We start from the raw sequence: 19345 nt of genomic DNA on the forward strand, positions 1-19345 counted from the left end.
AAAAACTTTTATTTGCCTGGCCTGTGGTGGTGCAGTGGATAGAAGGTCAACCTGGAACATGGAGGTCATCGGTTTGAGGCCCTGGGCTTGCCTGGTCAAGGCACATAGAACAAGTAATGAACTACTGCCTGACCTCTGGTGGCGCAGTGGATAAAGCGTCAAACCTGGGAACACTGAGGTTGCCAGTTCAAAACCCTGTACTTGTCTGGTCAAGGCATATATGGGAGTTGATGCTTTCTGCTCCTCCCCCCTTTCTTTCTCTCTCTTTCTCTCTCTCTCTCTCCCTCCCTCCCTCCTCTCTAAAAGGAATAAATAAAAATAAAATAAAAATAAAAAAACCAAAAAAAAAAAAAGTAATGAACTACAGTGAAGCAACTGAGTTGACACTTCTTGGTACCCCCTCTCTCCTCTCTGTAAAATCTATACATAAAAAAAAAAAAAAATCTATACATAAAATCTTGTGTGTGTGTGTGTGTACACACAAAATTTAGGGGATATTTCAACGCTTCATATTCATTTTGAAATATCCCCTAATTTTTCTGAGCCACACACACACACACATATATACATACACCTTTTATTTGGGAAAAGTGTGAGCTTCCTCTAGGTCCTTGATATTAAAATCCCTTTCAAAACCAGTTGTATCAGTATCCCTTATTTGAAATGTAGAATCTCAGGCCACATCCCAGAAGTAAAAATCTGCTTTCTAAAAACATCTCCAAATGATTTGTCAAATGCCCTTTTAAAATTTGAGAAGCACCTGACCTGTGGTGGCACAGTGAATAAAGCACTGACCTGGGAGTGCTGGGGTCTCTGGTTTGAAACCCTGTGCTTATATGGTCAAGGCAAATATGAGAAGCACCTGTGAGTTGATGTTTCCAGTTCCTCCTCCTACCTTTCTCTATCCTTTTGCTAAAATTCAATAAATAAAAATTTTTTAAAAATTGAGAAGCACTGCCCTACATGACTGATTTCACTGAGAACACACTTGAGAAGGCAGTTTCAAGTCCAATACGATTTTACACCTAAGAAGGGGTCCTAGGGAATCAATGGAGGTAAACATGACACTGATTGTGCTCAGAGGAAATGTGAGTATATCTGGCACTAACACCATAGAAAGAAAGAAGTACAAGAACACTTGGGAGTTTTTCTAGGTTCATGTTTATTAGTCTGTATAGTGACTTAGGTCATCCAAACTGTGTGGGGGCGAACCCCTCAACCTCATCCATCTCACATAGGAATGCAAATTAACTTGCTTCAATGCATTATAAAAAACAAATACCCTTTTTAAAAATCTGATTTAACACATTTTTTATTTCACTTTTTCCATTTCTTTATAAAACAGTCATCTCACTAGCAGCTCTCTCCCCTAGATGGGGGAGGGGATGGAGATGGTTGGACACCTCCAAAGAAATGGGGGAGGGGGAGAAGGGCCCAGGGTTACCTCCTGAGGTTCTTCTGGGCCTGTTTCAACAATGTGTCAAAGTCAAGAGAATCAAATTTGCTCTTTACATGAGCAGGGTCAAAGTCTTCCCAGTTGGAGTCTACAAAGGTAGAAAGAAATAAATATCAAGGTCTCTGACCATACTTCCCAACCACAGGGTTTTCAGATGGTCAGCCACCTCCCATCCCAATAAGGATTTTAAGTCATCCCACCCCTTAGGTCCTTTGTTTGTTAGATGAAGACAAGTTTGCCTAGGCCCTGGCCGGTTGGCTCAGTGGTAGAGTGTCGGCCTGGCGTGGAGTCCCGGGTTTGATTCCCAGCCAGGGCACATAGGAGAAGCGCCCATCTGCTTCTCCACCCTTCCCCCTCTCCTTCCTCTCTGTCTCTCTTCCCCTCCCGCAGCCAAGGCTCCACTGGAGCAAAGTTGGCCCGGGCGCTGAAAATGGCTCCATGGCCTCCATTTTAGGTGCTAGAATGACCTGGTTGCATGCCCTAGATGGGCAGAGCATGGCCCCCTAGTGGGCATGCCAGGTGGATCCCGGTCGGGGGCATGCGGGAGTCTGTTTCTCTGCCTCCTTACTTCTCACTTCAGAAAAACATTAAAAAAAAAAAAAAAAGACAAGTCTGCCTAGCCCAACCTCAAAAGGCTGAGAACCCTTCTATGGAAATCAAGTACACCAAAGCCTCAGGCCTCCCTCCACTCACCAAGATCGGAATAGCTTCTCTTGCAGAACTGCCTGCGGCCCCCAAAGCAGAGATCAAAAGGCTGCTCATCTGCCTGCCTCAGCTTGTGGCCACTCTCGATGGCTGCAAATGCCTCCTCAGCATAGCGGTAAGTGACGAAGCCATAGTTGTCACTGGTGGGGAGGGTTAAGGCAAAGGTTAGCTATTTAGGCACGTGTCATGAAGAAACAGCCCCTCAGGGTAGAGAGAGAGACTGGGGTAAATCTTCTCATTCTCCAAATAAACAATCCTCAGTAAAAAAAATATAAAGTTCTCCGACACTGACCAGCACACCAGAGCAAAGGGTAAAGACAGAAAAGCATCAGGGTACATGAGTGGGACAGAAAGGACCTTGTGACCTTAGGACTCAAGCTCACCCTTGGACACGGAAGTGGATGGTGCACTCCTCAATCTCTCCGAAAACGGAGAACCTCTGTTTCAGCTCTGCCCGCGTCATGCGGCCAGGTATCTTCCCAATGAAGACCACTCTTCTCTCTTCCTATGTTGGGTCAAGGAAAGTTCAAACACCATGAGCCAGGACCAGAGCTGCAGATGGCTCTATGAGCTCATGGCTCAGGAGCAAACTCCCTCCTCCCAAGACCTGCTCTTCTAACTCACTATTGCACGCTTCTTCTGCAGCATTCTCTGCCTTTGGTAATGGTCATGTGAACGGTAAGAGCTGTACCTGACAAAAAAGTAGGTGCCATCAGCCCCCAGACATTACACAGCTCAAGCCTCAGAGCTCTCAGGCACTTGCACCCAACACACTGACTTCCTGAACTCATGCTCACCGCTGCCTCCTGTCACTTCTCTGATGGGGGGATGGGGAGCGGGACCGGCTTCGAGAACTAGATGAGGAGGATGAGGAAGATGAGGAGGAAGATGAGGAAGAAGAAGAGCATCTTCGGGAACGTCCAGAGGAACTGCAGCTGGACCTGGAGAATAAAGGGACACACAGGAATGCTGGGAACAGTGCAGGTATATTCCACTTACTTCACCTTGGCTGTAGCCTTGCCTGTCAGGAAGTTCAGGACCAAAAGCAAAGGAGAGCTAAAGAGGTCTGGAAAAACTCTTCACAAATCACCAAACTGAAGCCCTCATGAACTCTAGATGTATCTGGCGTAGGTCATATTTCTTTTTAATTATTTAACTAAAGATTGAAAAATATTGAAGAAATCAAAAATAAAAATAAACAAAGACTCAAAGAAATAAAGGCCTCCTTATCTAAATGGAAAATTTTGGTCTGTTACCGAGAAAAAATAAAAGGAACTACCCAGACTCTTTCCTCAAGAGAAGATTAAAAGGCCTGTTTGCTATTAACAACCCACAATCCCACCTTCCCACATACCAGGAAAACACATAAATGAGGACTCACAGAGTATTCAAAGAAATCAACATGGTCAAAATCAAGTCCTAATGGTCTCCTCAAAAGCAGGTCCCAAGGAAAAATACACCAAACTCCAACACAGAGGACAGAAGCTATTTTCTCATAGCTTGCCTCCTCCAACAATCCAGGGAAGAGGCAGAAGGCAAAAGCCAGACAGAAATAGAAGTCTTAGTGCCTGGAAGTATCAAACTCAATGTGCAAAAAAGCTTTCAAAATAAACCAGAGGGAAAATACATGAACTTCCTAAATGGAGAAGACCTAAGAGACCATCAGAGCTCACCTTCGCCACCTCTTATGTGGGGGGGAGAGGGACCGGGATCGAGATCGGGATGAAGACGACGAAGAGGATGAGGATGCTTCACTGGTCCGGTTGGACCCAGAGCTGACAGAACTGCTGCGGCCACGGCGGCCCTGCCAGCCACGGCTTGGGGGACTGGCTGACCTGCAGGCTTTTCGGTAACAGCGCACTGACCGCTGTTTGGATGAGGGCTCAGGGGGAGTCCTAGTGTTCGTATCATTCCGGCAAGGCGAGGCCTCAGGGGACAGCAAGGCAGATGGGGCAAGACAAGGGATTGGAGGATCTGCCTGCTCACTGCTAGTCCTGTGATCAAGTGGCTCCTGAGAGGCAGCTGTGCCTGGGGGTAGGGGGACAACTGGGGCCAGGGCCAAGACAGGTTTGATTGTGATATCCTGATGGCGTCTGACGTTCCATCGGGAGCCTGCCTCTGGAAAGACTAAGGCAGGCGTCTTTTTTTGGGGGGTCCTGCTCCGGACACAATAGTCATGGTCCCCAGAGCCCACATGGACTGGATTAGGGCCATGGACCCTTCCTTGGAGGCGGGCTGCAGCTGGATGTTTGGCCTCTGTAACTCCTTCAGGCTTCAGGGTTCCCTCCTGGGCGGTGGACTTAGGAGATTTGACTTTGGCCAGCAGGGAAACAGCAGCCAAGGGCTTCCATAACTGGTGCGGAGGGGTAGCTGGAGGGGTGAGCCCTGTGAGGGGAGGGAGGATGAAGATAGCAGGATGAGATCCAATTCTACACTTCCAAACACTGTCCAGAGACTCCCACATCTTCTCACAAAGTATACCAATGATGGTCCATAGGCCATCAACTTCTCCCATTATTGCAAATATTCCTTCCCCCAAGCTCCCCATCTTGGGGACCACCAATAGAAACCCAGCCAGCCAAGATCTTCCTGAACCCCTCAACAGGTTCACTGCCAAATGTAACTGGTAACTAGGCCCTGCCTGGTCCACCTCTCCATTCCTAGACCCCTCCACCCTACTCTAGCACTGCCTGACTTCAGGCTGCATTGTGCCTGGACTCCAGCAGTCATCTTCTGAAAATCCTCTACCTTGGGCTTCACACCTATCCACCTTTCCTGCTGGAGGGAGCACCCAAAAACTAATTTGGTAAAGCTTTTTCAATTACTTCTTCAATGCACAGCATGAAGTCCAAACAGCTAACCTTTACATTCAAAGTTCCCATCATCTGACTTCCTACTTACCGCTCCAGCTTTATTTCCTGCTTTAGCTCTGTCCATCCCCCTGATCTGGCACTAAACTACAATCACACTGAAGCACCGGCACTTCCCCAAAACATATCGGGCTGACTTCAGTCTTTCAGCTCACTCAAGATGCTCCATCTAATGTTCCATCCCCTAATGACCTGATTGGTATCAGTGGTTTTCTCAAGCCTCTGCTTTGGGGATTACCCTCCATACAACCCTTGCCGAACTGTCTCTCTTCAGACCCTACTATAACCCACACAAGCTTCTTTAACATACAACCTCTGATACTCAACATACTCATTTTACACACATGTCTCTGGACTGAGAGGATCAGATCTCCAACACCTATTATACACTTGGTAAAACGGGCCCTACAAACATTTTCTGCATAAACTAATCAAAAGCAGATTTCCCCACCCTGAACCCACCTGCCACGTTGGCCAGTTCTGGGGCTTGTAAGCGGTCTAGGGGCCTCTTCTCCTGGGGAGGGTCCACTCTGCTGTGGGGGAAAAGGGGAAGCCTGGTTCATTGCCTCCTCAACATCTTGTACATCTGCTTTCCTCACAAAGTAATGGGAGAGGGGTGTGTGCAGAGAGGAACAGGAGGCACAAGTGCCCCTTACCATTCTCCAGCACAAGAGCAGTCCTGGTGACTGAGTAGCAGGCTGGGTCTCAGCTCAGATCTGCCCAATACCATGCAGCAGGCCACCTATACCTCCCCCACACCTACTTCAAGCCGTACGTGCCCATCTCAAACCAACCCAAAAGTCAATGTGGAGAAGAATATGCTTGGCAGAACAGTCTGGGGTACCATGAACAAGAAAAATGAAAAAAGTTCGTGCCCCACGATGGGCGCCAAAAAAAGAAAAATGAAAAAAAGGCCACTTGGTGCCAAAAGACTGGGGAACAAGGGGGCATAGGGTGCCTGTGTCTTTCAAGGAGTCAGGAAAGCCCTAGCCATGACATTTTGCCCCACTTATTTTAAACTATCACCAGTATTGAGCAAGTTTAAAATTTGTTAAATGAAAGAAAATCCCCAAAAGGTACCACTTGCCAGAAGACAAAAAGCACCTCCAGAATATTTGGAACCCCAAAGTGCAATCAGCCAAAGGCTGTTACACATCCTCCTACCTTGCCACCCAAAACAGTGCCCAGGAGTAATGGGCTGAGCACGGGTACGGGGAAAGACTCGAGCTCACTGAACATCCCTGTAACGGAGGCACCCACCGGATGGTGCTGGAGCGCCGGCAGCTGCTGACCAAGCTGTAGGGTAACTCGCTCATGTTCTCCGTACTTACCCCGAGTTTCCTACAGCCGCGCTGTCAGCAGGAGCCGGGGGAGGGCACTCCTTTTTGGCTGCAAAGAAACCAGACTAGTTAAAAGCCCAACCAGATGTTCCAAATTGAGGTGTAGAAGGGTTGACTTTTCTTTGGAAGAAAACCTACCTACTTTGCCAACTATTCCTCTGGGCTCTCTCCAGAAAGATCCATTCTCTTCCAGGGGGTGCCCAGGTACTTACTTACTATCTATCTATCATCTATCTATCTATCTATCTATCTATCTATCTATCTATGGGTTTTAGAGAGAGGAGGGGGTATGCATATAGGGATAATGCTCTAACCAACTAACTATCCAGCCAAGCACTATTTTCTTTTATGATTTTTTTTTTAAAGCAAGACAGGCAGATAGACAGGAAGAGAGAGAGATGAAACGCATCAACTCGTAACTGTGGTACTTTAGTTGTTTATTGATTGCTTCTCATATGTGCTTTGATCAGGGGCTCTAGCTGAGTCAGTGACCCCTTGCTCAAGACAGAAATCTTGTGCTTCAGGCCAGCGACCATGGGGTCACATTTATGATTCCATGCTCAAGCCAGTAACCCCCCGGCTCAAGTTGGTGAGCCCACGATCGAGCCAGTGAGACTGCTCCTTCCCCCAGTTTAAATAACTATAAACTTGGCCCTAAGGAAATACCAACAAAAATTAGAACCTGGGTCCTCAGCATCCCAGGTCAATGTTCTCTCCACTGCATCACCACTTGGTCAGGCTTAAGAATTTGTTGATATTTTGAGGGGGGGGGATATGAGGGGGGATGGGACAGGGAGGAGTGAGAAGCGTCAACTTGTAATAGTTGCTTCTCGTATGTGCCTTGATCTGGCAAGCCCAGGGTTTCGAACCAGCGACCTCAGCATTCCAAGTCAATGCTTATCCACTGTGCCAGCCTAGGTCAGACCCAAGTACTATTTTTTTTTTTTTTAAACGGGTAAGGTTGTAATTTTTTTATTTATTTTTATTCATTTTAGAGAGGAGAGAGAGAGGGAGAGAGAGACAGAGAGAGGAGCTGGAAGCATCAACTCCCATATGTGCCTTGACCAGGCAAGCCCAGGGCCTTGAACCAGAGACCTTAGCATTTCCAGGTCAATGCCTTATCCACTGCGCCACCACAGGTCAGGCCCACGTACTATTTTTAATGTCTCTTCTCTGTTTAGGAATGTCCATACTTCCCTTGACTCTGATACAAGAGTCCAAACTTGTAAGCCTAATCTTCTACATGATCTGCTTAACTTCCTAGTCTTACTGCCTACTCTTGTTCTACACTTCTATTTTATATTTTGCCTTGAACTACAGATACCCATTGCCAATTCAGGAGTCATTTCTGCATATTTTTTTCCTCAATTAGACCATAAACTCCTTGAAAACCATGCCTTTCAATGAAAAAGCTGAGCTATGCATTGCCTTCTAAATACACCACACTCAATCACTCCTACACCTCTGCCTTTATTCACTATATGCATTCTATTAAATCCTGTCTTTTCAAGGCCTAGCTTGAGAGCTACTTCCCTCTAGAAAAAAAGTCCCAAAACAACCCAATCCACGTGGATCTCCCCACAGGTCTACTCTGTAATACTTGCCATGCTGTGCCCTCTCCCTGGCTTTGTGTCACAGGTAGATCTTTGTCTCCTCTATCCAATGAGGGGGCTGCTCTAGTGGCTGAGACTGCCCCATCCCAGTAACTACAAACTGGGCCCTAAGGAAACACCAACAAAAAGGAGTTGGTACAAAGCTACCCAGGTTCCCTCACCTTCTGATTTCTCAAACTGCTCCAGCAGACTGGACAGGTCTGATGCCTCAATTCCTGTGGAAGCAAACAACACAGGATTGGAAACCAGCTCCACTGACTGAATACACAGGTCCCAGAAGTCCAAAATCACCTCACTGCTCCCTTTGTGCTCCCCCTGCTCAAAGTACTAAGGAAACCAAGACAACAACACAAAGCAAGAAAGTATCAAACAAACCCAGAGCTCCATCTATACCCTCCAAAAGAAATCTAAAGACCAGCCCCATCTAAGCGCTTTATCCTGATCTATGGAAGACACCCCCCACCGCCATGCCCTTCTTCACACTAACTGAATCGTGTGGCACTGACCAATCTCACTGATGAAAGCCTGCACCACATCCTCAGGTCCCTGGGTACGTGGAGTAGACAGGAAGGACAGTTTCTTTAGTCGGGCTGGATGGACAGCAGGCAACTTGTTGACAGTGCTCTGTCTTGGTGAGGGTGTGGGAACAGCCTTGGCAACAGGAGAGGGGGTCTTATCCCTGGACTTGGTCTCCTGGGTCTCAAGCCTTGGCTTCTCTGATGCAGGCTCAACAGCAATACTCTCAGCAGACACATGTGATGAAACCTTATTCTGTGGGCTTTGCACCGGGGAGGACACCTTGTGTTTCAGATGGGGAGATGCAGGCACTGGCTTATCATCCACCATGGTGGAATCTATCTGTGGAGCTCCCTGGCCCGCTGACCCAAGACTGGGGGGAGGAGCCATCAGCACAGGAAGTACACTTTTAGGAGGGCCAGCTGGGACGCTGCTGGGCTCCACCTTGGGTGGGGGAACAGCTCTCCCAACAGAGGCTAGAGGCAAAGGTGGTGGGGGCACAGTAGGCCAGAATGGTGGGTGTTGCAGCCCTGTGCCCCATCCCAAGGGCCCATAAGTACAGCTAGAGCTGTAAGGTGTAACTGGAGCAGGAGGGGGAACCCAAGGCACATTGCAAGTGGGGGGAACAGCACAGGCACCAGAAACATGGGGCACTGTTGGTAGGGGAGGCAGACAAGGATAGCCAGGGGGATAACAAGGCCAGGGTGGCATGGGGGCATAGTGAGTATAGGGATCAGGTGGCACTGGACCCACAGACACTGGAAGACTAGGAGGCTGCAAGGGTGGTGGTGGCAGACTGGGTACCCCTTGCCCACTTGTGGGAGGGGGCAATATGGGGGTCATGCCATGCCCACCCAATGGAAAAGGCAGAGCAGTGGGTACTGTTGAAGACATGGATTGCACAGCAGGAGGAGCAGGTCTGGCCGGCAGTGGCATCTCTTGGGATGGCACCTGCTTGGTTGAAGTTGAGGCCACAGATTTGCTTGCAGGTGGCTCAGAACAAGGATAAGTAGGGCTGAGACCCACAGGCACAAAGGAAGCCTCAGGGTTTCTCTGTTGAGCTATCTTCTTGGCTGGGGCTGGTGGGATGACAAGACAAGGGATGTCTGCCAGTCCTGTGGGGGTCTCTGGGAGGCTGGGCCACTTTCCAGATGGAGGCTGGGAACTCCTTTCTTCTGCCTCTGCTTGACGCTGCTGCCTTCGTCGCCGGTACTCAGATAGGCTAAGAGGCCGAGGTCTAGTTTCCTGGGTTGTGGCATTGGTACCACCTTCCACCTTCAGAGGACCCACGACTTCTTTGACTTCAGGGATGATGGCCTTTAAGGGATCCAAGGACTCTGACTCCAGGAGGAGCTGGGGGAATGGACTCCCCTGGGCTGATGACACTGCACCACGTCTGGGATCAGTTGGCCTAGACTTAATTAGCACAGGGTTAACTGGAGGCATGTCATCAGGAACAGAGTCAACTGGTGACAAGTCCTCTGAGATAGGAACAACCACTGCAGAGTCAATTGTTGGCGAGTCAGTCAGGACTGGCTTAGTCAACACTGGGTCAGCTGAGAGAGGGTCAACTGGCTCTGAGTTGGTTGAAGGAAGGCCAACCAATGCAGGGTCAACAGGTGTAGGGTCAGCTACAATGGGATCAGCTTCGACAGAATCAAGTGGCACGGGATCGGCATGATCAGAGTCAACCAATGAAAGATGGGCTGGAATAGGGTTGGCTTCAACAGTATCACTCAGGTTGGAACAGAGGTCTACAGGACCTTCTCTAGCAGGACTAGCTTGTCTCGCACTACTCTCCAAGTGCCCAGAGCTAGGCTTTTCCATGGCAGCTGCCCAGGCTCGAGCCCAAGCCCGGGGCTTCCCTCTACCATGGGAAGGCCCAAAATCTCTTCGAAGTTCCTCTTGAGGCAAATTGCCTGCTTGAGAGATTACCTCTGTAGTCACAGCAGGCTGCCCACAAGAGGATGACCTGAGCCTCCTAGCACAGCCTTCTGTATAAGCTGCTGGCTGTTCCTTGTTCTTCTTCCTCCTGCCCTTCCGAGCTCTCTGTGAACTCAGCAATGTGTTGGCTGGGGGGTTCTGAGGACCCTTGGGCTCCACTGGCTCCATGACCTCCCTGGGCTCCAACAAGGATGACTCCAGCTTCTCCTTTGAGCCCAACGATAACCCCTCTTTCTCAAAGCAGGAGGTTTCTTTGGACACAGCAGCCTCCGTCTCTGAATCTAGTGTAGGCAGGAGCAGCTGCTGCAAGGTTGGACTGGCCTCTAGCGAGTCATCCGAGAGCACAGAGCGGGGTCCAGTAGGGATCTGCCACATGACTGGGATCTCCAGGTCACTGCCAGCTATGGCCGCCTGGCCCACAATCTCCAGCACTGTACAGTTCTCAGGCAGTGTCAAATCATCTGGCTGCTCCTGAAGTTCATTCTCAAGTGACGACAGATGGGTGAGGTTGGGCAGGCAGTATGGGTGCATGGCTCGCACCAGCTCACTCAGGGAAGAGATGCTCTCGTCACCAGCTGCCTGCACTGCCATCTCTGCTGCTGCTGTTTGTTCTTCCTCCTTGGGGCAGGCTAGGTGCATGGGAAAGTCTTGGATGCTGCTCAGAGAGTTATCATGCTCCTCAGCAAGCATCTGGCCACTGAAGCTGGCCACCTCCTCCTCTTCTTCCCCGTCACTACGCTGCTGGGGGGAAGGGGACTGGCTCCTGCGGGGTCTGGATCTTGGGGGTCTCCAGCTAGGAAGTTTGGGGGAGGAGGTCTCCAAGAAGGAGGGTGTGGAGAAGTCCCAAGGGCAATCTGTAAGAGACATCTCTACCTATGGGAGAGAAGCCACAGAAGGAGTTTTCTCCAGGAATATATTTTTCCACACCTGTTCCCACACACTCTTCCCCCCAAGGATTCCCTGAGACTCCCTAGGTCAGGCTTACCCCACTCATTCTACTACTGCCTGTGCTGGGCCCCAGCGGGTCAACTGGGGTGATGAGGTCACGTTCTGAGGGTGTTCGTGAAAGGCTGAGCAGCTTGTGCAGCTAAGAGGGAGAAAAGGACTTGAGATGAGTTTGTGCTTCAGAACTATGTGAGTAGGATCCACAGATGTGGTTCTAACCTTTGCACCAACCATACAACCCCTTCCCCTGGTCCCACACTCACAGAGGAGCCCTCCCGAGGTGACACAAGCAACTCAGAATCAGGAATGCTGTCAAACGGAGACAAGTTCTCGGAATCTGCATTGTCCAAGATCTCCGTCAGAGCTGTGAGCAGTGACACTTCATTCTGGTCCTCCAGAGATAACCTGCTCTGCTCCAGAAAGACAACGGGAAGGTCCCACACCAACATCACAAATGACCCACTGAGCCACTAAGAACTGGATGCCAAGAAAATCAGCCGCCCAGCCTCTCAGTTCAGCTCAGTTTGCCAGGGACAAATTTGAGTATCAGGAGGAATTAGTTCCAATTTCATTTACTACCATTCAGTACCTTCCTAGTATCAACAGAGACCTGTCAAAATTTAATCTTAAACTTAGGTTTCAAACACTCCCACCACTCTCAAGTTAAGAAGTGGGATGCTCAGCAGATGATCCCTGCTAGGCTGCAATTGGGCTCAAAACAGGGATCAGAACCCTCTGGACATGTAAATCAGGAGCCCAGGCAGGAGAAAAGGCCTTGAACTAGAGTCCAAGCCTGCTAGGTCATCCTTAAATGGGACCTAATCTGGCAGCCTGCAGCCCAACTCCCACTTAGAGACAAAAAATATACTTCAAGGACTCAGGATGGTATCCAAGAGCAAAGGTTCTGGGAGAACAGGGCCACTGAGCCATAACCCCCCATGCAAAGCTCCTATCTGAAGCCCTCCAAACCCGGCTCCAGCTCACCTCTCCAAGGCTCCCAAAATCTTCGATGAGGGAGATGAGGGAGGCATCCATGTAGTTCTGCATGGTCCCCAGCAGTGTCTCATCCTGCAGCATCAGCTCCTCCATCTCCAGGTCCTTGTCCTTCAGACAGGGGCCCAGCCGAGACAGACTAACAAAGCCAGAATCATCCACCTCTTCATGCAGCAGCACCTGGGGCAAAAGGGGAGAAAGGTCAGAAGAGCATGGTGAAGGCTGCAAGACATTGGCTCTCCGGGGTAGCTAATTAATATGCGCTGTAACCCAGGTGCCCAGGCCTCTACCAAAGGCCCCAGACTCAGCAGGAGGCCCACTACAGACAAACCTCCAGATTTGATGGGCAGAGAGAAATACAATTCATGAATGAGCCAAAGCCCCAACCAAGACGGCAGTATTCAAGGACCTTCTGGGCAAAAAAAAGTTTGGACTCCATCCAGAAACAGTTGGAGCTACAAGAGATTATTAAAACAAGGTCAGAACACCAAGATTGTTCAGAAGAGACGTCTGCTGGCAATGTGAAGGCAGAAAGTCTGAAGGACACACCATCAGCAAGTAGGCAATTGCAGCTACTACCACCACCACCTTACCTACAATACCTTAGGCCTCTCTTCCCTGCTTAGCTCAAAGCTCACCTTCTTCAAGAAGACATTTCAGGGTACCCCAACCCAACATAATCGCTTCCCTGAATTCACACATTTTTGTACCACTCACTTTCCTAGCAATCACATCTTATCCCCTCCCCAACCCATGACATCCCTTGCATCATAACTAAAACTAGATTCCAAATTCTTGTAGGGCAAATAACCCTTCATATCCTAGCAGCTTTTATATTCTTCTTGGCTCTTACAAGTGTTTAAACTGTACACATACTTCCTGGTCATCCATGATGCCTAGTATGCTTATACACAGTTGATACTCACACTTGTTTTACAATTCTTTTTTTTTTTTTGAGGAGGAGGAAGGCGGCTGCGCGACTTCTGAGCCAGGTCGCCAGCAGGGCCCGCTCAGGCCTGCAGGCCCCCCTCCCCCCCCCCCAACCGGGGTGGGGGGGGGGCACAGGAGGAAGGAATGACAAACCCTTGTTTCGAGAGTTGACTTTCAATAGATCCCAGCGAGGGAGCTGCTCTGCTACGTAGGAAACCCTGACCCAGAAGCAGGTGGTCTAGGAATGGTTTAGCACCAGGTTCCCCACAAACGTGTGGTGTGTGAAGGACGAGGGGGCGGCCCCCTTCCCGGCCGTGCCCCGTTTCCTGGGAGTAGGGGCTCTCCATACCTTTTACAACTCTATTTTGAAGGCCCTAGAGCAGGGGTCCGGAACCTTTTTAGCTGAGAGAGCCATGAACGCCACATAATTTAAAATGTAATTCCGTGAGAGCCATACAACAGACCCGTGTACGTGTTATGCATTATCCAATAAAAATTTGGTGTTGTCCCAGAGGACAGCTATGATTGGCTCCAGCCACCCACATCCATGAACATGAGCAGTAGGAAATGAATGGATTGTAATACATGAGAATGTTTTAATTTTTAACGTTATTTTTTATTATTAAAGATTTGTCTGCGAGCCAGATGCAGCCATCAAAAGAGCCACATCTGGCTCACCAGCCATAGGTTCCCAACCCCTGCCCTAGAGAGTGCCACCCAGCCTCTCAATGATAGTCCCAAGGGAAAAAAGTCTTCCCTATCCCTACCAGGTGAGAGCAAAAGATGAGAAAGCTTGATTCTGTAGATGGAAAAGCCCCACCTCACCATTTCTCTGAGAACTAGCAATGTCTTCAGCCTTGTTAGGCAGGGAGCCACCCGTCCAGGCCTGTCAAGATTGAGGGTGTGGGCAGAAGTGGCTGGAATGGGGCTGGCAAGACCAGAGGCCAGAGCCACAGGTATCTTGACTGTAGGAAAGATCATGCAAAGGCCAAAAGAATAGGAATGAATATGGATAAGCCAGTCCCCCCCTCTGCAGCAAAGGGAAACTCTGTACCTCTCCCAAGAGAAAAATAAAGCAACAACTACACCCCATCTTCCTACCAAACTGAGGATCCCTAGGAAAGGAAAAACTAGTCAGAAAAACTTTTAGCAGGCCAGGCCCAGAGATGAAGTGAAAGGTGGCAGGTTTTAGGCACTAACTCCTCCCAGGCCTTCACAATCCTGTAATTACAACCACAGCTAAATAGCACCTGGCTCAGCAAACACTCCTGGGTGAGCAAGGAAGCTGCATCTCAACTTGCCCTGCCACCTACCTGGCCCAGCCAATGGGCCAGAAGCTCAAGGCAATGACGGTCTACAAACCACTCAACCCCTCCAAACCCTCACCTGACCTCACCCATCACTCAATCCCAAAATAGGACAGCTCCCAGAGTACCATCATCATTTAGGGACTAAGCCTAGGCTAAAAGTGAATCCTCATCCAGTGTTGTCCCTGCATGGTTCAAAACCAGACAAACTTTTTTTTAATTGATTTTAGAGAGAGGAGAGGGGGTGACTTTAATCTGTTCCTGTATATGCCCTGACAAGGGATCGAACCAGCAACCTCTGCGCTTCTGGACAATGCTCTAACCAACCAAGCTATCTGGCCAGGGCACAGACTTTTAAAAATAAATCCAATCACTTCCAGAAACCCTCCCTAAATCTCTTCAATGGCCTCTTACTGCTCAGAAGTTACAAACTTTAAAAAATATGACCTAATCACTTCCCAAGACCCTCCCCTAAATCCTACCAGTGGTTTTGGCATTAGATTTAAACTCCTTAATATGGCTTACAAGGGTCCTGGTCTTCACCAGACTTGTCTTCTCCAGTGTGTCCTCTCACCACCCTGCCTGTCTCTCTACACACTAGCCATATGGGACTCTCAGTGTCTCCAATAAGCTATGTTCTATCCTACCTCAAGGACTTCATATACTATTCCCTCTGATGAAAATATTCCCCACCTACATACCCTGCCTTCAAATCTCAGCTTAAAATGTCCTTTCCCAGATCCTGCAAAGTTGATTCCTATTGCATATTTGGGATTATATTTTGTCTAGCCTGACAAAAACATAACATCTGATAGGACAGGGACCATGAATTGGTTTACCACAGTATTCCATGTCTGAATATAAAGCTACCTCAATAAGTAGCTGGTTGACAAGCTTCCACATACCCTTCTTGGGGAGGAGGGGGAAAGAGAACAATCTCTCCATGAGACCCTCTCCAACCCCAAATGACCACCCAACTTGGGATTACAGCTAGATCATGAATCCTTTCTGCCTCTCCTCAAAAGGGTGGGCAGCTCCACTCCCACAAGATATGACCTCTGAGAAAATGAGGGAAGAGGGGGTGGGAGCTCCCAAGTTAGGGCCCCCGAAGTCATTCTCTCCTGGGCAAGGGCCTGGATTGGTCTGCTGGAACGGACATTACCTTAAGTCCCACCTGGAAAACAACAAAAAAGCTTTCCAGAATTCAGCTCAATTGCTTAAGAAAGATAACAAGTTCAAACTAAGTCCTGCCAACCTCTACTCTGGGTGGAAACTTTTAAGAAGCCCTCTGCTGAGAACGAAGAAGATAACATTTCTGAAGTATGGAGAACTGAAGGCAAAAAGAAAAGATTCTGACAGAATCCACCCCATCCAATAAATGTTCAACTAGTGTTGTTCTCATATTGTCTCCAACTTTTCTCATCCCTAGCAAAAATGCCAGGCGGCCTTAAATACAGACCACCCCAATGGTGTCAGTTCACGGGAGCAGATGTGAGCTGGCTGCCTCAAGAGAGATACTGGAGAAAAAAGTGAGAGGTGAGGGGATTCTCCTTCGCTTCCTTAAGCCTGTCCCAGGTACATGCTGACACTGTCCATTCCCCTTGAATCAAGAATTAGGACTGCAGGCAGCCAAAATGCCAGTGCCCGTCACTCACAACCCACCCCAAGGCGGTCAGACCGAAGCCTCCACAAGCTCACTCCAGCCCTCTACCGTCCCCAGCACACTCCGCCATCCGCAGGGAACACTTCCCCTTCCCGCACAACTGCAGAGTGCTTTGCCATCTGCTGTCTAGAGGCGCAGCAAACCAAAGAAGGATAAAAAAAACTTCCAAGGCTCTGAGCAAAGTTGATTCTAAACAGCCTCTACCTTCCTTCCCGACCAGGGGCCTGCAGCCGGGTAGGAGATGGCGGGACCGGCTGAGACACACCCAGTTCCCGGCAGTGCGACTCCAGCGCGGATTCGAGATGCCGGGCAGCCTGAGGCGGGAGCCACGTGGACATCCCTCCCCGCCCCCACGGGGAACCGTGGCCCCCCCAACCCTGAGCCCAATCCACGTGGGTGCCCAGACCGTCTAGAGGAGGAGGGGTAAGCAGACAACTTCTCTGGGAAAAATCGCTCTCCCCACCCAACGTGGCTCCGAAAAGGCACTGCGGCACAGAGACGGGGCACCCCCAACTCGACATTCTTTGAGGGAGGTCTTAGCCCAGGACTCCCAGTCCGAATCCCCACCCCCAATCACGGGCCATGTTGCCAACACCAGTCTGTGCCTCTCCAGGAGAAATGGCCATAGGGACCTCGCATCCCACCAGCAAACGGCCCAAGTCCAGTCGGCCCAAGCTGTCTCCCACAGCCACCCCGCATCGATTCCGAAGCGCTTCCTCCCTTTCCTGTGGCGTCCACGTGTCACCGCCCGGCACCCGCCGTTTTGCTGCCAGCTGCGGGCCGCCCTCCCGCCTCTCACCTGCTCCCCGCCGCTCACAGAGCCCACAGTCCCATACGGCTCTTGGCTCCGACTCCCACTACTGCCGCCGCGGACTCCTCCGCCAGGGTCGGGGCCAGGGCCCCCACTTGGAGGCGGCGCGACTCGGTCTCTTCGTCCCCGGCGCGCCGCCATCTTGGCCCCTGAACACCCAGCGCAGCTCCGATAGCCGGCGCCGCCTATGAGTCGCCTGCCTCACCCAGCCGATTGTGGAAAGAGAACTACAACTCCCGAGAGACACTGCAAAACTACGAATCCCAGGAGGCCACGCGGCGAGACACCCGCCCTCCCCACAGCGCGCGTACATGCACACGCACTCGCCCCCGAAAAGAGGGCATTGGCCTCGTGAGGGAGTCTGGGAATAGTAGTCGCTTTAATCGGACCCGAAAGGTACATGCTGTAGGCAAACTGTAATGCTTAGTTTTTTTTGTTAAGCAGGGGACCCAGCTGGGGAGCTAGAATTAATAAGGATAGAGTTAACATTTCGGCATCTTTTTATTTTCCTAATTTGTCCACTGTCGGAACACCCTCTTTGTCTGATGTCTTACCTGCTATATCGTATACTCCTTAAGTGAGTCTATTTTGAAACTGCACCCCCTAGTGGCAAGCACCCTCCAGGCTCTAACTCGCACTTAATCTCATGCTGTGACAGGCAATACCGGAGTTTAATCTCTCTCTCTCTGTCTCTCTCTCTTTTGTATTTTTCCTAAATTAGAAGCGGGTAGGCAGTCAGACAGACTCCCGCCTGCGCCTGGCCGGGATCTACCGGGCATGCCCGTCAGGGGCGTTCTCTGTTGCGACTGGAGCCATTCTAGCATCTGAGGTGGAGGCCATGGAGCCGCCCTCAGCACCCAGGCCAACTTTGCTCCAATGGAGCCTTGGCTGCGGGGAGGGAAAGAGAGAGACAGAAAGGAAGGAGAGGGGTAAGGGTGGAGAGGCAGATGGGCGCTTCTCTTGTGTGCCCTGGCCGGGAATCGAACCCAGGACTTCCACACACAGGGGCGAGGCTGTACTGCTAAGCCAACCGGCCAGGGCTGCGAGTTTAATCTTAAAACAGTACATTCTCAGTAGCTATCTGGGACGCTCAGAAACCCAGGTTGTAGTCTCATTACCAAATGTCCTGCTGATGCAGACAGGGCATCTTGCTGTCCTCCAAAGACAATAAGGTGTCCTTCCTTGGTTTTTCTCTCTGTAATACTTGAACCTCAAAACATCTTTTGGGGTTTTTTTGACAGAGACAGAGAGAAGGACAGACAGGAAGGGAAAGACATGAGAAGCATCAGTTCTTCGTGTGGCATCCTAGTTGTTCATTGATTTCTTTCTCATATGTGCCTCGATCAAGGGGCTCCGGCAGAGCTAGTGACCCCTTGCTGAAGCCAGTGACCCCTTGCTCAAGCTGGGTGAGCCCGCACTCAATCAAGCGACCGCAGGGTTTCAAACCTGGGTCTTCTGCATCCTAGTCGGACGCTCTAACCACTGCAGCACCGCCTGGTCACGCCCAAAACATCTTTCATACCCTATTTTAACCAGGAAAGCCTTTTTTTTTCCCCCCCAGGGACAGAGAGATAGGGAGAGGGATAGATAGGGACAGACAGGAATGGAGAGAGATGAGAAGCATCAATCATCAGTTTTTTGTTGTGACTCCTTAGTTGTTCATTGATTGCTTTTTCATATGTGCCTTGACCGCAGGCCTTCAGCAGACTGAGTAACCCCTTGCTCGAGCCAGCGACCTTGGGACCAAGCTGGTGAGCTTTTTGCTCAAGCCAGATGAGCCCGTGCTCAAGCTGGCAACCTCAGGGTCTCGAACCTGGGTCCTCCGCAGCCCAGTCCGACGCTCTATCCACTGTGCCACCACCTGGTCAGGCAAGCCTTTTTGATCATCCCAGCCAACCATGATGTTTCTCTGTATTTCTACAGTTCATCAGAATCTCTGCTATTCAGTCACTTCAATATGAAGTAAAAGCTATTTCTAAAACTGAAAAAAAAATGTAGTTTATAATTTTAGAGAGAGGATAAGTGGGGGAGAAAGAGAGAAAAACATTAATTTGTTGTTACACTTACCTATGCATTCACTGATTGCTCCTTGTATGTGCCCTGACTGGGGATCAAACATGCAACTTTGGCATGTCAGGATGACCCTCTAACCAACTGAGCTACTCGGTCAGGGTTTAAAAAATTTATTATGAAAGTATAAAAATCTGGCCCTGGCCGGTTGGCTCAGCGGTAGAGCGTCGGCCTGGCGTGCG

At 49.9% G+C, this 19345-nt stretch overlaps 1 protein-coding gene across 2 annotated transcripts; it reads right to left on the reverse strand.

Annotated features, from left to right (window-relative positions):
• Positions 1–1144: 1144 nt before the first annotated feature.
• Positions 1145–17266, reverse strand: PPRC1 (PPARG related coactivator 1). 2 transcript variants are annotated; one of them, XM_066354665.1, is made up of 14 exons: positions 17082–17266; positions 12374–12562; positions 11653–11799; positions 11430–11531; positions 8491–11317; positions 8146–8199; positions 6363–6420; positions 5494–5564; positions 3835–4546; positions 2959–3102; positions 2786–2846; positions 2545–2666; positions 2150–2301; positions 1145–1544 (listed from the first exon to the last, which is right to left on the reverse strand). In XM_066354665.1, exons 1-14 carry the CDS (start codon positions 17232–17234, stop codon positions 1441–1443), a joined length of 4896 nt encoding a protein of 1631 aa, XP_066210762.1. In that variant the 5' UTR covers positions 17235–17266; the 3' UTR covers positions 1145–1440. The 2 variants fall into 2 exon arrangements, with proteins under 2 accessions (XP_066210762.1, XP_066210761.1); XM_066354664.1 differs by having other exon boundaries at positions 2786–2852.
• Positions 17267–19345: the final 2079 nt, after the last annotated feature.

The sequence above is a fragment of the Saccopteryx leptura genome, chromosome 13, assembly GCF_036850995.1.
Source record: "Saccopteryx leptura isolate mSacLep1 chromosome 13, mSacLep1_pri_phased_curated, whole genome shotgun sequence".
In the NCBI taxonomy this organism is placed as follows: domain Eukaryota; kingdom Metazoa; phylum Chordata; class Mammalia; order Chiroptera; family Emballonuridae; genus Saccopteryx; species Saccopteryx leptura.